This window comes from Mesoplodon densirostris, chromosome 11 (assembly GCF_025265405.1).
Source record: "Mesoplodon densirostris isolate mMesDen1 chromosome 11, mMesDen1 primary haplotype, whole genome shotgun sequence".
Taxonomy (NCBI): Eukaryota; Metazoa; Chordata; class Mammalia; order Artiodactyla; family Ziphiidae; genus Mesoplodon; species Mesoplodon densirostris.
The window spans coordinates 50296527-50321444 of record NC_082671.1 but is presented as its reverse complement, the minus strand read 5'-3'; the positions used below and the strand labels follow the sequence as shown (position 1 = coordinate 50321444).

Sequence of the window (24918 nt, the reverse complement as noted above, 5' to 3'; positions counted from 1 at the left end):
TGTCTTATTTGGAGAAATGTCTATTTAGGTCTTCTGCCCATTTTTTGATTGGATTCTTTTTGATTTTTGTTATTGAGTTGTATGAACTATTTGTATATTTTGTTCTGAAACTTTTTATCTCTATAGGAATAGAAAAGATTTATACCTTTGAAAGTAAGAGCATTGAGAATGGGCTGTCCTGTATATTTCAGGCTATAGGCAACATTCTTTTTTTTTTTTGCTTGTGGAATCTTAGTTCCCTGACTAGGAATTGAACCCGTGCCCTTGGCAGTGAAAGTGCAGAGTCCTAACCACTGAACAGCCAGGGAACTCCCGCAACATTTTTTTTTTTTTTTTGGCTGCTTTGGGTCTTTGTTGCTGCACACGGGCTTTTCTCTAGTTGCGGTGAGCGGGGGCTACTCTTTATTGCGGTGCTCAGGCTTCTCACTGGGTGGCTTCTCTTGTTGCAGGGCACAGGCCCTAGGCGCACGGGCTTCAGTAGTTGTGGCTTGCAGGCTCTAGGGTGCAGGCTCAGTAGATGTGGCACACAGGCTTAGTTGCTCCGTGGCATGTGGGATCTTCCCAGACGAGGGATCGAACCCGTGTTCCCTGCATTGGCAGGCGGATTCTTAACCACTGCGCCACCAGGGAAGCCCAACATTCTTAACTTATAGAAAAAGTAATAGAATACAAAGGTTAAAGTAAAAGAAACAGATCCAATATGGAGTCAGATTTGTTCTTCTCTATTACAGTGGTTGCCAGAGGCTAGGGGAGGGTGGAGTGGAGAATTATTGTTCAATGGGTATAGAGTTTTAGTTTTTCAAGGTGAAAAGAATTCAGGAGATTGGTCGCACAACAATGTGAATGCACTTAACACTACTGAACTGTACACTTAACTAATGGTTACGATAGTAAATTTTATTCTGTGTGTATTTTACCACAATTAAAAATAAAGTAAAACAGGGAATTCCCTGGTGGTTCAATCCTGGTTGGGGAACTAAGATCCCACAAGCTGTGTGGCAAAAAATAAAATTAAATTAAAATTAAAAAAATAAAAAATAAATTAAAATAAATGATATATTAAAAAAGTGTTTTAAAGTTATTTAAATTCTAATCCTAAACATATTTCCTTATAAATTTATAAAATTTATTTTAAATTTATTTGTGGCAGTGTATTTTGTGTTGAAAGTAGTTTGTAATTGAGAAAATATAAAAGCCAAAAGTTTAAAATCTCATTCTTGAAAGTTTATAAACTGTTTAAAAATGCTGTGTCATCATCAATGTGCTCCTGCTTACGTTCTATTTAGTAGCCATATATTTGTTCATTTTTTTCCTCAGTTTTTGTTGTTCTGTGTTTCATTTTTTTCATTTTGGGTACTTTTTATTGTTATGTCTTCAATTCATTAATCTTTTCTTCTGTGGTCTAATCTACTGTTCATCCCTTTTTTTTTTCTTGCCTCGCTGTGTGGCATGCGGGATCTTAGTTCCCCAACTCTCTGACCAGGGATCAAACCTGTGCCCCCTGCAGTGGAAGCATGGAGTCTTAACCATTGGACCGCCAGGGAAGTCCCCTGTTCATCCCATTTAGTAATTTTTTTTAAACCTCAGATGTATTTTTCATCTCTAGAATTTTGATTTGGATTGTTCCTCATATCTCTACTTTCTTGAACATATATCATATAATTATAATAACTTTTAAGGTTTTTGTTTACTAATAACATTAATGAATTATTTCACTTATTCTAATATGTAATAGTTTCAAAATAATAATATCAGTATTATTAATAACTATATGATTACTGAAAACAGCTTGGTTTTTTGGAGTTCCTTTTCTTCCTTAGGCTATATACTTACTATGGATATATAACGAAATTACACTCTTTTTTTTTGGCTGCCCTCCCCCACAGCTTGTGGGATTTTAGGTCCCTGATTGGGGATCGAACCGGGGCCCTTGGCAGTGAAAGCACAGAGTCCCAACCACTGAACCTCCAGGGAATTCCCAAATTACTATGTTTTTAAGTCACTTGAAATAATTTTCCAGTTTGTAATTAAGCCACCAACTTCATACTTGGTTAGATTCACTGGTTTCATTTTGCTTTTAATTATTAGATATTTTTTCCACCTTGATTTAATTCTTTTGTATGATACATAATACAGTCACATGTTTCTACAGTCAAATGATACAACAAATATCAAAGAAGTCTGGTTAGACCATATTCCCTTCCCCTACAGGTAATTTTTTTAAAAAATTTTGGTTTATGCTTTCCATTGTTTATTTGTTTATTTTAGTTGTAGTAAGATATGCAAACATAAAATTTACCATTTTAACCTTTTTAAAAAATTGAAGTATGGTTGATTTACAATAATATACAAGTTTCAGGTGTACAACATAGTGATTCATATTTTTATAGATTATACTTCATTTAAAGTTATTACAAAATATTGTAAATTAACTATACTTAAAAAATAAAAATTAAAGTTATTACAAAATAATGGCTACATTTCCCTGTGCTGTACAATATACCCCTGTTGCTTCCATTTTATCCCATTTTTTATTATTATTATTATCATCATTTTATTTATTTATTTAACATCTTTATTGGAGTATAATTGCTTTACATTGTTGTGTTAGTTTCTGCTGTATAACAAATGGAATCAGCTATACATATACATATATCCCCAGATCCCCTCCCTCTTGTGTCTCCCTCCCACCCTCCCTATCCCACCCCTCTAGGTGGTCACAAAGCACCGAGCTGATCTCCCTGTGCTATGCAGCTGCTTCCCACTAGCTATCTATTTTACATTTGGTAGTATATATATGTCAGTGCCACTCTCTCACTTCATCCCAGCTAGTCCTTCGCCCTCCCCGTGTCCTCAAGTCCATTCTCTACGTCTGCATCCTTTTTTTTTTTTTTTGCGTTACTCGGGCCTCTCACTGCTGTGGCCTCTCCCGGTGCGGAGCACAGGCTCCGGACGCGCAGGCTCAACGGCCATGGCTCACGGGCCCAGCCACTCTGCAGCATGTGGGATCCTCCCAGACTGGGGCATGAACCCGTGTCCCCTGCATCAGCAGGCGGACTCTCAACCACTGCGCCACCAGGGAAGCCCTACGTCTGTGTCTTTATTCCTGTCCTGCCCCTAGGTTCAATTCAGTAGCATTAAGTACATTCACATCACTGTGCAACCGTCACCACTATTCATCATTCCAAACAGATGAAACACTGTATCCAGTAAACAATAACTTCCCATTATATGCTTCCCCCCAGCCCCTGGGAACTCCTATTCTATTTTCTGTCTCTATGAATTTGACTATTCTAGTTACCTCATAATTGGAATGAGACACTATTTGCCCTTTTATGTCTGGCTTATGAATGATGTCCTCAAAGTTCATCCATGTTATAATGTGTGTCAAAATTTCCTTCTTTAAGGCTGAATAATATTCCATTGTATGTGTATTACATTTTGTTTATTCATTCATCAATTGATGGACATTAGGGTTGCTTCCACCTTTTGGCTATTGTGAATAATGCTACTATGAGCATGGGTGTACAAATATCTGAGTCCCTTCTCTCAGTTCTTTTGGGTATTTACCCAGAAATGGAATTTCTGGATCATATGATCATTCTATTTAATGTTTTTAGTAATTTTTACATTGTTTTTTTTTTTTTTTGCGGTATGCAGGCCTCTCACTGTTGTGGCCTCTCACTGCAGAGCACAGGCTCCGGACGCGCAGGCTCAGCGGCCATGGCTCATGGGCCCAGCCGCTCCACGGTATGTGGGATCTTCCCGGACCGGGGCACGAACCTGTGTCCCCTGCATCGGCAGGCGGACTCTCAACCACTGAGCCACCAGGGAAGCCCCTCTACATTCTTTTTTTAAGCTAAACAAAGCCATTATGATCTCATGGATTTTAACAAATTTTGTATGGTTCAATACATTGCAGTCAGTATTGTTTTCAGTACCTACGTTGTACCATCAATGAGAGCCCCTTCAACCTGACTCCTGTGTCCCTTTGATTTGACTTTAGTCTTTTATATCTTCCTTGCTTTCTGGAATGAGAAAATACTTGGGCTGAACTTGTATATTTCCTGCTCCAGGCTTGGAATTAGTCATTTCTCTAAAATGTCCTGCTTCCTTTCAGTGAGAAATGATATTTAGCGACCACCATCTGAGTGCTGGGGATACTACTGTTACATTGGTTCTAGGCATTTTCAGTGGACAAAGCTATAAAAAAATTTTTTCTTTCATAATAGAGAATATATAACAAATTCACACTGATATTTACAATTGAGATTAGGATCATACGGCTTTTATTTAACTTCTATGATTTTTATATTTGTAGCTCTTTATCCTATGTTTTACTCATTCAACCAATAACCATTGTACATCTACCGTATCCCTTATATTTTGCTGTGTGCTGGGAATGTACATTAAAAACTGACATTTGATCTAGTTGCCAAATTTTGGGGGGGGCCGTGCTGTGCAGCATGTGGGATCTTAGTTCCCCAACCAGGGATTGAACCCATGCCCTCTGCAGTGGAAGCGTGGAGTCTTAACCACTGGACCACCAGGGAAGTCCCTCCACATTGTTTTTTATCTGAATGAGCAAGACCTTTTACTTTTGTACATCAGATCTGTTTGCATTAGCTTTAGTTAAAACTACTGAGCAATTCTGAATTGGCTTTCAAATTAGTTGATCTTTTTTTAAAAAAAAAATTTATTTGGTTGCACCTAGTCTTAGTTGCGGCAGGTGGGCTCCTTAGTTGCAGTTCGCCAGGTCCTTAGTTGTGGCATGTGAACTCTTAGTTGCAGCATGCATGTGGGAATCTAGTTCCCTGACCAGGGATCGAACCCCAGGTTCCTGCATTGGGAGCATGGAGTCTCATCCACTGCACCACCAGGCAAGTTCTTCAAATTAGCTGATCTTGGCTTATTTCTTCTTCTTCATTATCTCCATTAACTTACATTAAACTCAGATTCCAATACAATTCTATTACACCCCTTAGTTGGCAGTGTCAAGGAAAAAACAGATTAAATAGGCAGTTAATACTAAAAAAATCTTTTCATTATCACTGGGTATTATCCCAGAACAAGATAATGTGATGGCACAAAACTTGCTGTCCTTGGGTTCTTAGCCTTTTGGTCATTTGGACTGGCAGCTGAACTCTATTGTTGACAAAACCCCTTGGTCCAAAACTGTTTCATTCACTGTGTTGGTTGTTGATGCCTACTATTACACTGTTAGAGTTTTGTTCTTTGAAGTTATTGGCCCATATTAAAATAAGAATATCCTTGGAGAGTTAAAGTTCAGACATATAACTAACACATTAGAGTGAATAAGTGTATCAGGCTTTTCCAGTGTGATATTCATCTGAAAATAAGTTTGGAGAAGAAAGTAAAGCACTAGGTCTAGCATAGTAGGAAATTGCTTGGAGAGAACAGACTACTTTTGAAAACCCAGGGCAGGGGAAGCATGATGGCACTAGACACTTGCCAAGGAGATGAGGGGCATGAAAATAAGCTTATAAGACCTGATGATACATTTGGAATATTCACCATTTTATGTTAGTTGTATGAGACTCAGCAGTCAACCAGATTTTGGTTGTGCAGTAGCAAATATCAATTCTCAAAGTACTAGCAATTTAAATAACTATTATAATGGAGTCAGAACTTAAAAGTAGCATGGATGTTATCTAATGGTAATCTTTACCGCCTTTTTTTTTAATCGATTTTTAAAATTGAAGTATGGTTGATTTACATCTAGTAGTAATCTTTAGATATGCGTGGTATATTTTATAAATAAGTTTTATAATATACTAAGACAATATAAAATTAAAAAATAAATCATTGCATAGAATATGTATAAACCACAGTCAATAGTTAGTTATTCTTTCTTCTCAATCTACTGAAGAGATGAAAATTTTCAGACACCCAAATAGAAAGCACAAGACTGAGCTCATTTAAGACAGGGAATACTTTATTCAAACCCATCAGAGAAATGGATAGCTTGGATCTATAACAAAGCATCGTGTTTTAAAGCATAGGTCAGTAATTGTACATGAGAGTATACACTGCTACATACAAATTAACTGATCAGACCACAACTTTTCAATGTTTAAAACAGAATAAGCTTCCCTGTAAAAGCAGCACCTTTGTGACATTTTAACTTTAGTATTCCTCTCCTTCTTCCTCTCCCTCTCCTTCAACAGAATCCACACCAACCTCCTCATAATCCTTCTCAAGGGCAGCCATGTCCTCACGGGCCTCAGAAAACTCTCCTTCCTCCATGCCCTCACCCACGTACCAGTGAACAAAGGCACGCTTGGCATACATCAGGTCAAACTTGTGGTCCAGGCGAGCCCAGGCCTCAGCGATGGCTGTGGTGTTGCTCAGCATGCACACAGCTCGCTGTACTTTGGCCAGGTCTCCACCAGGTACCACAGTGGGAGGCTGGTAATTAATGCCAACTTTGAAGCCAGTGGGGCACCAGTCCACAAACTGGATGGTACGCTTGGTCTTGATGGTGGCAATGGCAGCATTGACATCTTTGGGAACCACGTCGCCACGGTACAACAGGCAGCAAGCCATGTATTTACCATGGCGAGGGTCGCATTTCACCATCTGGTTGGCTGGCTCAAAGCAAGCATTGGTGATCTCTGCTACAGAAAGCTGTTCATGGTAGGCTTTCTCAGCAGAGATGACAGGGGCATATGTGGCCAGAGGGAAGTGGATACGAGGATAGGGCACCAGGTTGGTCTGGAATTCTGTCAGATCAACATTCAGGGCTCCATCAAACCGCAGGGAAGCGGTGATGGAGGACACAATTTGACCTATCAACCTATTCAGGTTAGTATATGTTGGGCGCTCAATATCGAGGTTTCTACGACAGATGTCATAGATGGCCTCATTGTCTACCATGAAGGCACAATCAGAGTGCTCCAGGGTGGTGTGGGTGGTGAGGATGGAGTTGTAGGGCTCAACTACAGCTGTGGAAACCTGAGGGGCTGGGTAAATGGAGAACTCCAGCTTGGACTTCTTGCCATAATCGACAGAGAGACGTTCCATCAGCAGGGAGGTGAACCCGGAACCAGTTCCCCCGCCAAAGCTGTGGAAAACCAAGAAGCCCTGAAGACCTGTGCACTGGTCAGCCTGTTACAAAAGAGGAATAGAAAAAACATAGTTATTGCTCTTTGTGATACCATCATAGTAATGATAGTAAATATTTTCACTTTTCATATTAATTCCAAAGACTTAGATCATATTTTGACAAGAAACAGTTTTTTTAAAAATGTAGGGGCTTCCCTGGTGGCGCAGTGGTTGAGAGTCCGCCTGCCAATGCAGGGGACACGGGTACGTTCCCCGGTCTGGGAAGATCCCACATGCCGTGGAGCGGCTGGGCCCGTGAGCCATGGACGCTGAGCCTGCGCGTCCGGAGCCTGTGCTCCGCAACGGGAGAGGCCACAGCAGTGAGAGGCCCGCGTACCGCAAAAAAAAAAAAAAAAAAAAAAAAGTAGACCTTCCTTAAATTACTCAGCATTTCTTTATTAAAAATATCTTTATTAATATTTATAAAATGACATCAAATAGTTCATATTTTAATTGAACTTAAAAAAAAACTTTAAAGGAATAATTAACCTCACTATTACATTTCAATTCTGTATGAAAAAAAGAGCATATTCCAAATATCTCCCTTAGGTTCATTAATTTACTTTATTCTTGAGAATAAACATACCAGTTTCCGAATTCGGTCCAAGACGAGGTCAATGATCTCCTTGCCAATGGTGTAGTGACCTCGGGCATAGTTATTGGCAGCATCTTCCTTGCCTGTGATGAGCTGCTCAGGGTGGAAGAGCTGGCGGTAGGTGCCAGTGCGAACTTCATCTGGAAAAGGAAAACGAAGCAGCCACCCATCACTAACAACCTGCACAAGTCTGCTCGACCCCAGGGCATCAATGGAACCCCCAGGATACACCTCCTGTTCCGGACCCCCAGGCTCTCATTAGGATTACTGAGGTCAACTCACCAATGACCGTGGGTTCCAGGTCTACAAACACTGCCCTGGGCACATGTTTGCCAGCGCCTGTCTCACTGAAGAAGGTGTTGAAGGAGTCATCTCCTCCCCCAATAGTCTTGTCACTTGGCATCTGGCCATCAGGCTGGATGCCGTGTTCCAGGCAGTAGAGCTCCCAGCAGGCATTGCCGATCTGGACACCAGCCTGGCCAACGTGGATGGAGATGCACTCACGCTGTGGGAAGGAACAGAGAAAAACTGTAAAATTAGCTATATTAGCATTTTCAGTTTTCAGTAAATTTCTAAAACTAATATAGAAGTATTCTTCAAATTTATTTGAGGTCATATCCATAACGCAATAGAAACAGTTAAGGAAAACCACCTGCTGTAAATGCTGCAGATGCGTGTGGTCTGAATAATAATGTTGCACTGTTTAGCACATGGTGCAAGCCCATTGTTCCAACAGCCATGCTTGAACAGAAGATTTCTCATATTTAAAAAATATTCAAAGCACAGAATTTGTAAAATGAAGTAAATTCAATCAGTAATTAACTGTAATCAATATTACTGCCTCCTTTCCCTTTAAATAAAGATGAGCATTTCTGCTATTTAGGACTTGGTATTCCAACATGGACATCTGTACTGCAGCTGAGGCTGGAAGCCACACCCTTTTGCAGTCTTTCTGCAGAATCCATCCGTACTAGCGGGTTAGAAGCTAAACAAGGAATGCCTCCTGCATTGCTGCATTGCTGCATTTGCTGTGCCTGGTGCCAGCCTGTACTGTCTGCTACATTATTTAACAGAGCAAGCTCTATTTCCAGCAACTGCCTACATGATCTCATTGTGCTATTCTGCCAGTTTTCCTCCTCTGACCCAGCCTGGGACCATATGCCTACATTGAAATGAATTAATGAAGATGCACTAGAACAAAAGACAGCTGCACAAGAGTATGTCTTCTTTGTCTGCAGCATTTTCATTACTTTAAAAAAAAAAAAAAGTTTCCCCAGAATCTTCTCCACTGCAAAAAACTGAAATATTATTAGTATCTTTAAAACAATGGTGCCTAAATTACAAATAAATAGCACATCAGAAGCTACCAAACAAGGAATAAAAGCCCAGTGAAAGGATAATGAAATATTATTTAAAACAACAAAATAGTATTTTCATTCTGAGATTCTGTAACCACCACAGAATACAGAATATTCATACTCATTACATTCAACAGAGTGTCTTCTCTATATGGCTTCTATGGCTACAGCTTCCTTTGTGTATCCGTTGTCTATTCACTGACAAATGGGGGCGGGGGGGGTGGAGGGAAGGGCGTTTCCCTGGGTCCTCCGCAATACAGCACCCTGGCTCACAAAATCGGCTTTCTCTCTCGCTGAACGTGCGGCCAAGACGGACACACACGAGTCAGGGCTGGGCGGCCCCACACCAGACATTAAAGGACTTGTCAAGTGAATTGTGATTTTGCTCCTCAAGAAAAAAAAATTTTCATCTAAGTTTTAACAGTGAATGAAAAACCTTATAACGCCTACGGTTCTGCAAAGATGAAAGGCTTATTAAAAGTCTCCTCCTGACAGAGGAGGCTTAGTGAGGGCGAACCCCGCCCTGTGGTTCCAAGGCCAGAGAAGCAAGAAACAAAACAACTCCGCCCCTGCGCCGCCTTGACGCCGGCCGCCACGGGTTCCAACAGAAACTAACCATTTTCCACGTTAATACATGGGTATCTTTCTAAAACGTCAACGAACTGGCGAGAGATTTTTTTTATATTAACCCGAAGCTCCGCTTTGTCCCTTTCCTTCTCTCCCCCTCTTCCCAGCAACACCCACCGACCCCCGACTTTTTGGTCGACTCCTCCTCTCCCTGTCCCTGGGGAACAACGCGAGGAAGGGCTCTTCGAGTCACACGAATACCGTGCGCACACCCAGGGGCCGAGCAGGCGACGCCAATATCGCCTTCCCTGCCCCAGACCCTTTCATCACCGACAGATGAGCTGCTTGCTGCAACGAAGGGCTCGGATAACAAAAACTCCCTCCGCGCCGCCTTTGTTCTCCCTCACTGTTCCGCTGCGCCCTGGACGCGGTTCTGGCTGGGCTCCTGCACCCCGCACTGCGGCGGCGGCCGGGCTCAAGGATTTGGGGCAAATCTCAACCTCGCAAATAAAGCGTAAAGCTACACTGATCCAAACGAGTTGTAAAGGAAGAAGGGCTCAAGATTTTCCAAGTAGACCCTGGGAGGCTGACCCCACCCAACGGTCACAAAGAGCCGGAAGAAAACATTCTTACCATAGTTGCTGTTTTGTGGCTGCCGAGCAGATGGCGGAGAGGAGGAGGAGAGGTTGCTGCTTCTTACAGCGCGACTCTTAGGCGGTCGATGTAAGAGAACCTGCGGCACATGGGCGGATGCGGCTCCCTATATACAACTCGGTCACCATGGGGATGGGCTGGGGCCTTTTCCTGTTGGTCCAGACCCCTCAATCTGCCCAGAGAAGCCATGACAGAAGAGTGGTGATTGGTGCAAGCGACATGGGATGAGGTAATCTCTCACCCACCCCTTTTTCCCTAGCATCCATAGACTGTTTGCATCCTTCAGACAAAGAGACCGTGCAAAAACAGTCAGCCGAACATCCATTATGGGGTGGGGTTGGGAAGGCGTGAGGGGAGGGAAGAAAGAGAACTGGAGTTGGATGATTTTATATTGTTTAAACCTCAAACTACAGTTAAAATTACCAATGTAAGAGTTTTTTCCCCCAACATGTAATCGAAGAATTTGAGATGAGATATTTAATGGAAAATTATTCCCAGCCCCTCCCTCAAAGTATACTAAACTGCATTCGGTGAGGATTCAACATCTCTAATTGCTTTAAAAATAAAGTAGAAGAGAAGATGGGAATGGCTTGGGTAAATGTAAATGTAATTTTTTTTTAATTTAAAAAAGATTCAATAATAGGACCATCCAAAATGGTTTCTCAGGTTCAAGTAATTTATTTTTAGACCTTCTTTTGCAACCCTATCCCTAATAGTTAAACAAAAACAGAAGATGGAAAGAATAATCATACTAAATATGGAAGCACACAAGTAGTTCTAACATGAAGATAATTAAGATCTAATGAACATACCATACTTAGTCTGCTAGAAATATTCCTTTACCAGAAGTCTATGTAATATATTTTATGTAGTGTATTGTTCCTTAAAATGAATCATCTTTCCTATTATAGAACTGAGAAAATACAAAGAGAAAGAACTGAGTTCAGAAGCTAGTACTACCTGTGCATGCAGTTATATTCTGCATTGTTCTCTCTTCTGGAAAGAGAAAATTAAAAAGGAGGAGAGCTGTATAGTGTAAAAAAGAAAACCATTTTGTAATATTGTCTCCTTCCACAGACGACCGTGTAGATGTCAGCTCAATAACTGCATTTCTTTTTTATGTAGCTCTTATGTGAATTCAGTAAATTTTCCTCCTCTAAGATAGGGCTTTTAACTGTGGGAATTGTAGCCAGCCTCATACTGTTGCTATTCAACTAGAGACTCTGGTGGTTGCTCAATTGCCTCTTGGGACAAAAGGCTTTGCTTTCAGCCCTAGGAAATGGATTGCAGTAACATTCTTTTGCTATTTAGAAAGGTTCCATTGCCAACAAGGATGTGGTATGCAGAATATGACTCTGACTGGGTACCATTTGATGTTGCTAATGAAATTTCATAGGTAAAGAAGTTTGTTATTGCCACCAAAGTTGAAAATTTGTATTTTGGTGGATAATTTTTCCTTTTGGTTTTTAGCAACAGATTTTCAGCGTCTGCAGCACCATTTATAGTGCTCTGCAGAGCCCATTCATTCCTGCTGGGCTGGCAGGCAGTGCTTGGGCGTGGGAGGGAGGGACTTGAGACAGCTGCTTCAGGTTGTGGTGTGACAGTGGCGACCATGGATTTTTCTAGCCTGAGAGCCACAGCTCTGCTTTACTTGTTCAAATTTGCTGTGGTAGTCATCCCTAGAAAAAAATGAGACCCGACACACAAATAATTTTGTCTACTTCTTGCATATTTTACAGGAAAAATAATCTTCATTATCTTGTCTCTATCCCTTTAGCAAATAAAAGTATATTTCAGTAAAGAGACAGAAGGGTTAAGGATGACTGGAATACTTTTTACTGAACCAGGAAATACACTTAACAAAAGTAAGAATTAAATGGCATAGGGAAGTATAAGGATTAATAAGTAGCTCACTGAAAATACTTCTTTCAAAAGTTTAATAAAGCAATAAACTACACACAATTGGACCATGGTAAAGTGTACGAATCTCCTTTTTTGGAATAAGAGGCACAGTCTTGAATTTTATTTTCTTTACAATACGAAAACAATATGTCATTTCCCCAATAGTCTCAGTTCTTTACTGCAATTTACAGAGGATTAAGTAAAAGAGAGGAGGGTTCATGCAACTGATTCTTTGTAATTCTATCTCAGAAGCATTCATGAAAATTAGGATTTTTTTCCCTCCCCTTGGACATAAGTAACAATAAGATCTAGGTCAGAAATAGACTATGTGAGCACTGTTAATCTTAAATATATAAGTGGGAGAGGAGGGGAAATAATAATCTATTCTTTTTGTTCCTGATTATCTGACTTAATAGCATACAAGCTATGGGAAGCAAAAAAAAAATTTTTTACTAGATCATTTTTTTAAAAATTATATTTATTTTTGGTTGTGTTGGATCTTCGTTGCTGTGTGCAGGCTTTCTCTAGTTGCAGCGAGCAGGGGTTACTTTTCGTTGAGGTGCAAAGGCTTCTCATTGCAGTGGCTTCTCTTGTTGCAGAGCACGGGCTATAGGCAGGTGAGCTTCAGTAGTTGTGGCTCGTGAGCTCTAGAGTGCAGGGTCAGTAGTTGTGGCGCCTGGGCTTAGTTGCTCTGCAGCCTGTGGGATCTTCCTGGACCAGGGATCGAAGCTGTGTCCCCTGTATTGGCAGGTGGATTCTTAACCACTGCACCACCAGGGAAGTCCTCGGTTTCTCCTGATCATTTTTTTATATTTACTGCCAAATTCTTTAACTTACATCAGTATACATGTATAAATATTCTACTAATGTATTCTTTCTTGTCCACAGTAAAATTAGAATAAAACATTTTTTCTTTCATAATATTTGTGGAATTTAAATTATTTATTTGGGTGTCTATATCTCCTCTCCATTAAAATGTGAATCCTAGTCACAGATTGCCTAGCGTATGGTACACATCATATACATGTTTGTTGAATTAAATGAGTGATTTCTGTCTGTGCATATTTTCATAACTATTATCATGGTTAATAATTTAAAGGTATTTAATAAAGTATTTTACCTTGCTTATTCAATAAGCATTTACTTGCTGTCTGCAATAAGCCCTGGACCATCCAGTGTAGCATGGAGAATTCAGAGGTAGTAACATGGTCTCTTTTCTCTAGAATCTTCTGGTCCAATCAAAGTAATAAAACAAGTAGTTTTGAGAATGGCATGTGTTTCTGTGTGTGTATGGGGAGGAGCCTTGTAGAATCCATCGCGTGACCCCATGTGTCATAACTGATGTAGGAAACAAGGGAGTTGTCTAACAATTTTTCTACTTCTTCACCTCCTATTTATCCCTAAATACATTTCAGTCTAGATTCTGCTCCTACCACTTCTTGAAACCAAATGCCCTCTCCATTTGTTGCTAAATCCATTGGACACTTTTTGGTTCTTGTTGACCTGTGATAAGCTTTGTCACAGTTGACTGTTATCTCTTTCTTTTCTTTTTTTTTTTTTGCGGTACGCGGGCCTCTCACCGTTGTGGCCTCTCCCGTTGCGGAGCACAGGCTCCGGACGCGCAGGCTCAGTGGCCATGGCTCACGGGCCCAGCCGCTCCGCGGCACGTGGGATCTTCGCGGACCGGGGCTCGAACCCGTGTCCCCTGCATCGGCAGGCGGACTCTCAACCACTGCGCCGCCAGAGAAGCCCTGTTATCTCTTTCTTGAGACGCTTTGTGCCCTTGGCTTCAAAAATTCTCTATTTTCTGTGTTTCCCTCATACTTTTTTTGTTTCTTCTCGGTTTCTCCTGGTTCTTCCTCTTCTCAGGGTGGAAGAGCTGGCGGTAGGTGCCAGTGCGAACTTCATCAATGACCGTGGGTTCCAGGTCTACAAACACTGCCCTGGGCACATGTTTGCCAGCGCCTGTCTCACTAAAGAAGGTGTTGAAGGAGTCATCTCCTCCCCCAATAGTCTTGTCACTTGGCATCTGGCCATCAGGCTGGATGCCGTGTTCCAGGCAGTAGAGCTCCCAGCAGGCATTGCCGATCTGGACACCAGCCTGGCCAACGTGGATGGAGATGCACTCACTCATAGTTGCTGTTTTGTGGCTGCCGAGCAGATGGCGGAGAGGAGGAGGAGAGGTTGCTGCTTCTTACAGCGCGACTCTTAGGCGGTCGATGTAAGAGAACCTGCCTCTCTTCTCCTAATCTTTTTTTTTTTCTTTTTGCGGTATGCGGGCCTCTCACTGTCGTGGCCTCTCCCGTTGCGGAGCACAGGCTCCGGATGCGCAGGCCCAGCGGCCATGGCTCACGGGCCCAGCCGCTCCGCGGCATATGGGATCCTCCCAGATCGGGGCACGAACCCGTATCCCCTGCATCGGCAGGCGGACTCTCAACCACTGCACCACCAGGGAGGCCCTCTCCTAATCTTTAAATGTTGGAGTTCCTCAAGGTTCGGTCCTAGACTTTTTCCTAATTTTATTCTATGGATCTTGCCCTAGTGTTTGGTAAGTGTGTTCGCTCCCAACGCTGCAGATCCTTTCTATATGCCAATGGCTCCTTGACATCTTTTTTTATTTTTTAATTTTTTAAAACATCTTTATTGGAGTATAATTGCTTTACAATGTTGTGTTAGTTTCTGCTGTATAACAAAGTGAATCAGCTATATGTATACATGTATCCCCATATCCCCTCCCTCTTGCGTCTCCCTTCCACCCTCCCTATCCCACCCCTCTAGGTGGTCACAAAGCACCGAGCTGATCTCCCTGTGCTATGCGGCTGCTTCCCACTAGCTATCTATTTTACATTTGGTAGTGTATATATGTCCATGCCACTCTCTCACTTTGTCCTAGCTTACCCTTCCCCCTCCCGTGTCCTCAAGTCCATTCTCTACGTCTGCGTCTTTATTCCTGTCTTGCTTGACACCTTTTTTTTTTTTTTTTTTTTTTTGCGGTACGCGGGCCTCTCACTGTTGTGGCCTCTCCCGTTGCGGAGCACAGGCTTCGGACGCGCAGGCTCAGCAGCCATGGTTCATGGGCCCAGCCGCTCCGTGGCATGTGGGATCTTCCCAGACCGGGGCACGAACCTGTGTCCCCTGCATCGGCAGGCGGACTCTCAACCACTGCGCCACCAGGGAAGCCCTAAAATCTTTTTTTAACCCAAGTGATTAACTCATATGGATGAACAACCATATAGGCTTCACATGTTTATTCATTTGTTTTCTTTCTGGAAACATATTGATTGCCTTCTAAGGTGCTTATATTGGGCCAAGCATAGTCTAGGGTATTAATAAGTGCTTGTTCGGCTAAGATTTAACTGGACATAATGCACTCTGATAAGTCCCAAGGAAGAGGCATGGCATGATCCTGTGCAAAGAGATATATATTACTTATAATCTCCAGGTCTTTGGGGGATGGTGTAGTGTAGAGGATGCAGGAAGGCTTCCTGGAAGAGGTGATACTTGGGGCTGTCTTGAAAAATGAATAGGAGTAGTAGGTACAAATGCAGAGGAGGGTCCACATGCAAATACACAGACAACTGGGTGAGTTTCAGAAACTGGAAGTGGTTTGTTATGGTTTGTTACATAAAGTATAAGGGGATTGGGGAGTACTGGTCTGGAGGATTATGCAAATAATTGATTATGAAAGGACCTTATTCCAAACTCAGTGAGAGCCATTAAAGGAAAGAGGAATAATGAACTTTGCATTTCAGCAAGATCCTGACTGCTCTGTGCAGAGAGAATAGATAGAACAAAGTTGGGGATGGAGGAACACGAGGCAGGGAGACTGGTTAGAAGATGGCTGGTTAGTTGATGATAACACTGATTTAAGGAAGTGGTAGAGGCAATGGAAAACAGTGGATATATTTGGGAAATATATGGAAGGTTGAATCTAGAGGAGCTGATGACATGTAGGAATGAGGAGCAGCAAGGAATGAAGGATGGGGCTCTGCCTCCAGAGCCAGGCAGCCTTGGGCTTAATTCTCCTTTTTGTCATAATTTAGACCAGATCAGAAAGACCATTATGGATTTAAAGAATGGATTGGAAGCATTTGAGATGGGAGACAAGGAGACTAATTAGGAAGCTATTGCAATCATCCAGGCTTTATGATGAAAGTCATGGGGATAAAGGGAAAGAGAGTGGTTGGAAGGAAAGTGATGGATTTGGGGGATATTTGGGAGTTTGACTTACCCGATTTGGGAATAGACTTAGTAAATTAAAAACAGAAACCTTCCTGGTGGCGCAGTAGTTAGGAATCCGTCTGCCAGTGCAGGGGACACGGGTTTGAGCCCTGGTCCGGGAAGATCCTACATGCTGTGGAGCAGCTAAGTAACTAAGTCTGTGCGCCACAACTACTGAGCCCGAGCGCCTAGAGCCCGTGTTCTGCAACATGAGAAGCCACCGCAATGAGAAGCCCCCACACCGCAACGAAGAGTAGCCCCCGCTCGCCACAACTAGAGAAAGCCCACGCACAGCAATGATGACCCAATGCTGCTGAAAGTAAATAAATAAACAAACAAACAAATAAATAAATAACAGTAAAGGACTTCAAGAGAAAGCAGTGTCAGAAAAGGACACACAGATGCACTGGCCAAGAAGGAGAAAAAGCAGAAGACATTGATGTTATAGAAACAAAGGAAGGACAGTGTCAGCATAGAGTGCTGAGTAACATCAAGTACTGTAGAGGGGTTGTTAATAAGGACAGTAGAGTGTTCGTTGGATTTAGCTACAAGGAAATAAGTATACAGCAAGGGCATGGCCAAAAGACATAAAACATTTTTTCTGGCCCGGAGGAGTTCAAGGTCCGGAGAATGGAAACTATGTTGAGTGCTGTGAGAGAGAGGTCAGTGCAGGAGCTTTCAGACACAAAGAACTGTGTCACATTTTCCCACTTCATCCCACTATGGTGTACACTGCCTCTGCATCCTTTTGAAATGACCATACCTGTCCACCTCATGCTGCCTTCCTCATGTAGGTTTGATTGTAAATGGATAAATTCAAACAACTAAGTTTCCCTTGAATTCCACAACAAAAACACACCTCAAATTCTAAATTTAAGCAAGGAGATGAATATGATTATGCTGACATGCTGAATTTACATTTATCTTTTTTTTTTACATTTATCTTTATTTTAGGGTTTAGCACTGATCAAGGTATTGAGTGAATTGGCTCTCATTAAGTATGGCCTTTAAAGACTATCTGCTGCATTCCACTTGGCAAAATTTCAAAGTAAGGTCTAGGTAAGAATATGACCCCACACCTGAATTCAGAGTTTTATTTAAAGCTTAACATTCACTTTTTCAACCTCTGGTCAACAAATGCACTATTACTAAATAATAGTTTTTTTCTGGATAATGGTGGTTAAGAATTATCTGTGGTGATTCTGGTACCTGAGTTTCCTCTGTTTTGGGAAGGACATTTATATGTAGTATAGCAGAGATAAATATTAATGAATTTCTGTTCCAGAAGTAAGACTTATAAAATGACACATTAAACATGTGTACTCTGTAATATGAAAAATATATCTCTGGTATTGTAGTGCAATGTTTTGAGGTCACTCATTGATGTTCAGTCATTTACTGAACCACTGTTTTTAACAAAGTATTTATGTACTGAGATACACATTTTAATTTGTAATTTTGTTCTGGTACATTGAGGAGGTGCTTTACCCAAGTCTACTGATGGAATCTGACATTTGGAAAAAGGGGACAAAACTTGAAGAGGCTCAAAGGCATCCTTAGATGAGAAGAAAGAGAAGGAAGTGTAAAAGACAGCAGGTGGGCTTCCCTGGTGGCGCAGTGGTTGAGAGTCCGCCTGCCGATGCAGGGGACACGGGTTCGTGCCCCGATCCCGGAAGATCCCACATGCCGCGGAGCGGCTGGGCCCGCGAGCCATGGCCGCGGAGCCTGTGTGTCCGGAGCCTGTGCTCCGCAACGGGAGAGGCCACAGCAGTGAGAGGCCCGCGTACAGCAAAAAAAATAAATAAATAAAAATAAAAATAAAAGACAGCAGGTAATCTCAGTTTTCCATGAAACACAATTTATAATTTAGTTGCATTTCGTTAACCCAAATTACATACACTCACAAGAATGCACATTGAACTGCTTCAGTCCTGCCCCTCCTTTACCTCAAAGCAGATGGAAATTAGGTGGCAGACTGGGAAGGTTGCCATGGTGTACTGGCTACAGGGATTTAATAGCAATCAAAAAAAGCTCCAGAGTCCCTTCCCCCAACCATCCAAATGTGTGTTTCTCTTTTTTTCTCTCAAGTCCTTGTCTTAATTAATTCCGTGTTATAGAGAAATCAGGGTGAGATTGATTTACTAGTGAGAAAAAATTTTTACTGCCTCCAAAATTGTTTATAAATGCATTGATATTGTTAGAAGTAAAATACTGATTAATTACAACTGATCCATTTTTATGTAGAGCTAGCCACACAAAAAGTAAGAATTTATTTTTTAGAAGTCTTATGCAACATGCCCCCATCTTTGAGACTTATATTTCTTACTGGTTTTTATCCCCCAGGATGACCTGCAGCCATCTCAAATTCAATATATCTAAGTGAAATTAGTTATTTTTCTCCATTACTCTCCTCAGTATTCTATACTCTCAATTATTCTATTCTCAATAATAGTTCATTGTCACCATCTTTCTAGTCTATCAAACTAGATTAAAATAATAATAACTTCATATAATATTTACTATGTGCCAGGTGCTATTCTTAGAACTTTATATATATTATTAACTAATTTAAGTTAATCCCAACTAATCACTAAATTCTGTCAATTATATTTCAAAATTGTCTTAATAAATATTTGCAGGATTAACAAATGACTAATCATCTAAAGCTTGACCAATTTTATTAGCCAAAGGGCTTAGCTCAAGGGGAGGATGTGGCAGAATATTTAGGAATTGGTCTTTGAGCTTCCTCTTTAAGCATTACATGTATAAATCCATGAGCCAAAATAGGAGAAGATAACCCTTTGTAACATATTGGAATCATCCACTACACCAGTGTTTCCTAAATGTGCTGAAGTAGCTCGGGTGCTAGTTAAAAATACTGATTCCAGTTCCTGCATTGAAGAGTCTGATGCAGTAGGTCTAATTCAGTAAATAGTATTCTCTTAGAATTAATAATTTACTGCTTGGAACTAAAGAGTTTTAATGCTTTGGAGTAGTGTGATTCAGTTACCTCTAAATTCTGATAACCCCTGGATAAATTGACAGAGAATTACTCTCCAGACAGTCGTAATCCTGAAAGACGCAACTCCCAGTGTTGTCCAGCTGCAAAAGGTTTTGGGAAACATTTCTCCATCTTCCTTTAGATTTAAAAATCAATTATGCATGTGCAGAAGAGAGGAAAGGCTGCTCAGCCTAAAAGATCATTTCTCTATTCCCCTTAAACATTGATTATGCATGTGTTGAAGAGAAAGGATTAGAAAAGGCTGCGGGTTTTTTTTCTGCTTATAAGAACAGCAACCTGTTATTTAGTATACAGATTATAAGAGATGTAGAGGTTTACTCAAGGTAGCATGCCCTGAAATAAGTCCCTCCTCATGGTAAGATTGTCTCTGGATTTAGCATACTTTACTAAATAAGCCCAGTATTAATATTTTTAAATGATTTCAGTATTTTTAGGTATGTAAGAGAGACTTCACTCTCACCCTTCGTGTTACTAAGCAACATATCATACAGTTGCCAGGAGACAGACTAGCAAGCTTGGGGGTAGTTCAGTTTTCCCTCATCACTTTGCATACCACATGACTGTACCCTAGAGAGTTTTACAGCCTTAGAGAAAAGAGAGAAAAGTTAATGGCCCATAGAAAGGATGGAAAAAGAGACCAGGATGAGGGAATAGAATAAGGAAAACAGCAAGGTATTTGAGAAGAGTGTGTGAGGTTGGCTGAGGAAGGCTATTATGCAATTTCCTTAAATGAGTCATGAAAAAACCTTAAATTGCCAGTGCTCTATTTCATATTCTGTATGCTTCTATCCTTTCTAAAAGCATATTAGACAGTAAACTTGGAGAAGAGCTTTCAGATAATATTCCTGAATATTTTCAGAAGGGTGGAAATCAGTTGTAACTCTTACAGAAGACTGCCAATTACAAACACATTAAGCAAGTCATACATTATTTAAAATTCCAAAGTCAGATATACAACACTATTTCCTTCCATTTCTCCCTCAAATTAGTAAAAAAAAGATAGTACTAAGAGGGAGGTTATAATATAAATGTTCTTGGACAAATTTAGGAACAAGGTGGTTATATAGGCTCCTGGGCGGTATGTATTTCTGTACAAAATTTAACAAATCTAAATAAAGAAGGGAAAGAAGAAGCTATTGTGCTGTACCTAGAGGACTCTTGTATCTGAAATAAGAAACCAGGCTCTAGGTTTCATTGTGTGCATGTGAAAGGTTGAGTCTTTGTGTCTCTGTGGTATTTACTGTTGCTGGCAACCAGGAAGCTCCCTAGCGATTGTTGCTAGGTCCTCAGTGCCTCTGTTTGCCTGAAACCTGAATCAATGCCAGAAAGACCAGAGATAGAAATCGTTGCGCAAAATCCAGAGCCTGTTGTCCCCAATGGTCCTGCTGCAAACAGTCCATCTTGTGTTCAGTGAAAATCAGTGTAAAATGGAGACTTCACACAAAGAGTTCATCCTCAGCTTCCTCTTCATGAATGCCAGTGCTCTCAGTGCAGAGCACTGAGAGGACCCTGGGGGATGGTTTAATAAACTAAGGTTCATATTCTGGGGTCACCAGCTTTGACTAAATACACAGTAAAGAGTCTGAGACAGGGAACACAGACAAGAAGGATTTCATCAGATTTAGATGACTTCCTATTCTGAGGTAGGGTGGTCCCCTTAATGTTTGCTGACAGCATGACACTGTGGTGACCACAGAAGCCATGGTGCAAATGATGGCACCATTTCAAATAGGAATCCAGAAGATTCTGATAAAGATCCATGTCAGCTATATTCAGTATCTTGTAGGAATATATATATATCTGAATCACTTTGCTGTACAACTGAAACATTGTAAATCAACTATACTTCAATTAAAAAAAAAGATGCATGTCAGCATCATCCCCAGAATAACGGACATTGTCTCTTGAAATTAAACATCAGCTCTAAGATGAACCTCACAATCAATACAGCCCACTTACTTAAGCCATCCTGTACAGATGCAGGCTTTAAATTTTGTTTCCTGTGTAACACCTGCCCAATCATAGACAGTTTTAGCTCTGAATTTACCTGGAAACAATTATAAATCTGGGGTGAGATTTATTATAATGCTAAGACATAATATCTACTTAAAACCAGGTATCTAGCCTCCAAAAGTAGGACTGAGAGTTACTTATTATTGTCATTATTACTAATTTTTGAGCACCTAATCAAGGCTAAGGACTTTGTATGTATTATCTAACTTAATCCTTAAAATAATTCTAGGAGGTAGGTACAGTTATATTCACTTTTTTCCTCAGTTGAGGAAACTGAGGTTCAGAGAAGTTAAATAATACGCCCAAGGTCTCTCACAGCTAATAAGTGGCAAAATGATCATTTAAACCTGGACCTATCCTGCTCCAGCTTTTGACTCTGAACTACTATTCTATGTATTCCATTTAGTAGAGAATGCTTTTCATGTGGGAATACATTGTGTAGTACATCATTGTGTCGAGGTGAAGAATATAGGCTCTGGTGTTCCTCTGTCCCCTTGTAGGGTAGTTGAAACTCAGAACGTCTGCTCTCTCTGTGGTTGCCATAATGGCCCTACCAGGACAGTCCTCCAGAGCCCTGCAATTCCCCATCCTTGCATTTCCCCAAATCTAGGTTTTTCCATATGTAATAACACCTAGTGGAGTCTTTAGATGGATGGTTCAGATTGGGCCCTGCAGTCCCAGTCCAGTCAACCTGGCAGTTCTTTTTCAGTGTGAGGAAGGCTTGCCTCTAGAGCCTTCCTGTACTCACCTGATCTCTTCTTCTCATTTCCTTATCTAATAAGAACAGGAGATCATTTTTAGGGGCTGTTTAGTCTGAATTCTAATTTAGAAAAGAAAGCCTTTTAAAAGAACAATCTGGAGAGCTGTAACATTTTACATTATCCAGAGTGGTTTAGTGCCTTGGAGCCACATTGTCTCAAAATCTTCATTCCAGGGACCTCCCTGGCAGTCTAGTGGTTAAGACTCTGTGCTCCCAATGCAGGAGGCATGGGTTCAATCCCTGGTCAGGGAACTAAGATCCCACATGCTGCATGGTGTGGCCAAAAATTTTTTTTTTTTTTTTTTATGGCTCACAGGCCCAGCTGCTCCAGGGCATGCGGGTTCTTCCCAGACCGGGGCACGAACCTGTGTCCCCCGCATTGGCAGGCGGACTCTCTACCACTGCGCCACCAGGGAAGCCCGCCAAAAATTTTTTAAATAAAAATAAAAGGAAAATATTTTTTAAAATCTTCATTCCAGAATAAATCTTTCCTTTCTCTTTGCATAACCAACTCCATTGAATTGATATTTCAAAGCAAAGAAATATTTGGTGATAAAAAATATTTTGTTTAAAAAAGCTTTCATTCTTCCATACACACTGGGCAAAAAGCTTGAAATAGTTACATGCAGGTGGTGTGCGGTGGTCTGCTTGTAAGGGCTCGTGAGAATTGATTGTATGTACCTCTTCCCAGTTCTGCATTTAGTGATCAGAATCACATTGGTAGCTTGAAATTGGTCATGAGGGAAGAATTTACACCATGGAAATTGGCCAGTGCTACAAATCGGGGCTTTTTTCCCTCTCTGAGAGCTAGTTGTTAAACATTTACTAGAAAACTGCTAAGAGAGGAGTTCTCAAAAAACAATGCATCAGCTGTTTAACTTCAGTGAAACATAGTCAATCCTTGTGTTACTGGCATAATGTTGCTGAACTTCTCCTGTATTGTATAAATGAAGTCCTCAGCTCAGTGATGTGTACTAGTACAAGTGTTAAATGAGGGCATACAGCTTATACCCTTCAAGCATAAGACTTGGTAGAAATTATGTTCGATATTTGACACAGGGCAGGCTATGGTACGATCCACATCTTGTCAGAATGTTGGGTATATCTGGGAATGTCTAAGAGTGAAAGTAAAAGCAGGTTGCAGGGACAGCATAATTTCTCATAACAGCATCTGTAGGTAGCTTTTGGATTCTGAGATGATAGCCCAAAGAGTCTTTATTGAAATCTATAGATGATAGGCCTAGTCTATAGATGATGGGCCTATGTGTGAGAAGCCTGTGACCCAACTTAGAATGGTAACTGTTAGAAAAATGGAATTTTCTATTACTAAATGATGTGAGAATATTTATTTCTTAATTTATTACTATGTGCCAAATATGCACATTTTACAGATGACAAAATTGAGGCACAAAATGTTTATAAGTAAGTTGCTGAAAGACACCAAGTGTATATTAGAGCCAGAGTTCAAACCCAAGAAGTCCAAGTTCTAATCCTTTACAGGCCTTCTGTTATATTTTTTTTATGTTAAATATAAATCAAGATTAACATTTAGGTTTAACATAATATATAGAATACCACTAGTTCAGTGTTTTCAACCTTTGACCATCGACCCATTGTAAAAAATACATTTTGCATTCACATTATATATCCGAAACAGAATAATACTCTTACTATGCATAATATCATCTGGTATTTTCTACCTAAAATTCTATTCTATTTCACCTTTTAAATGCTGGCCACAATTCACTAAATTGATTTCTTGACCTACTAATGAGTAGTAAACCTACTGTTTGAAATTCACTGTACCAGATTTTTGTATATGTGGCTCCATGCCATGGCTCAGTTTACTACTGGTACCTTATTTTATGTATGTATTTATTTATTTATTTTTAAATTAATTTATTATTATTATTATTTTTTGTGGTACGTGGGCCTCTCACTGTTGTGGCCTCTCCCGTTGCGGAGCACAGGCTCCGGATGCGCAGGCTCAGCGGCCATGGCTCACGGGCCCAGCCGCTCTGTGGCACGTGGGATCTTCCCGGATCGGGGCACGAACCCATGTCCCCTGCATCAGCAGGCGGACTCTCAACCACTGCGCCACCAGGGAAGCCCTGGTATCTTGTTTTAAAACAGAATTTCCAATACTCTTATTTCCTTTCCAGTTACCCTATGGTCTAGTAGCAAAGTCCCTTGAAGATGGACATATGATTTTAAAAGATCTAAGAGGTGGGCTTCCCTGGTGGTGCAGTGGTTGAGAGTCCGCCTGCCGATGCAGGGGACACGGGTTCGTGCCCCGGTCTGGGAAGATCCCACGTGCCGCAGAGCGGCTGGACCCGTGAGCCATGGCCGCTGAGCCTGCGCATCCGGAGCCTGTGCTCCACAACGGGAGAGGCCACAACAGTGAGAGGCCCGCGTACCACACACACACACACAAAAAAGAATTTATGTAGATACTCCCCCCTTAAGGAGATGGAACCTACCTTACCACTCCTTAAGTGTGGGTTGTGCATAATAACTTCCTTCCAAAGAGTACAGTATGAAGACGGAGGAGAGGAGTACCTTTACGGTGGAAAAAGCTGACAAACATTACCTCAGCCTAGTGATCAACGTTAACATCATCGGTGATAAGTCGTGTTGATAGCATGAACCTCTGTTACGATGCTATGAGAACTGCATTTTACCACTGTGGTCTTCCTCTTCA

At 41.1% G+C, this 24918-nt stretch overlaps 1 protein-coding gene across 2 annotated transcripts; it reads right to left on the bottom strand.

Moving 5' to 3' along the window:
• Positions 1-5935: 5935 nt before the first annotated feature.
• On the bottom strand, positions 5936-14430 carry TUBA1A (tubulin alpha 1a). Of its 2 annotated transcripts, XM_060111999.1 has the most exons (4): positions 10279-10389; positions 8003-8225; positions 7712-7860; positions 5936-7128 (listed from the first exon to the last, which is right to left on the bottom strand). In XM_060111999.1, exons 1-4 carry the CDS (start codon positions 10279-10281, stop codon positions 6148-6150), a joined length of 1356 nt encoding a protein of 451 aa, XP_059967982.1. In that variant the 5' UTR covers positions 10282-10389; the 3' UTR covers positions 5936-6147. The 2 variants fall into 2 exon arrangements, with proteins under 2 accessions (XP_059967982.1, XP_059967983.1); XM_060112000.1 differs by lacking the exons at positions 8003-8225; positions 10279-10389 and adding an exon at positions 14091-14430 and having other exon boundaries at positions 7712-7841.
• Between the last annotated feature and the right edge of the window lie 10488 nt (positions 14431-24918).

Bases quoted from the DNA above. Each gene is read 5' to 3' on its own strand.
- TUBA1A (XM_060112000.1), bottom strand. From the start codon at position 14,335: ATGAGTGAGTGCATCTCCATCCACGTTGGCCAGGCTGGTGTCCAGATC. The intron at 7,842-14,090 runs CTACCGCCAGCT...TCGCACTGGCAC, and splicing joins GATGAAGTTCGCACTGGCAC to CTACCGCCAGCTCTTCCACC. The intron at 7,129-7,711 runs GTATGTTTATTC...CTTTTGTAACAG, and splicing joins TGGACCGAATTCGGAAACTG to GCTGACCAGTGCACAGGTCT.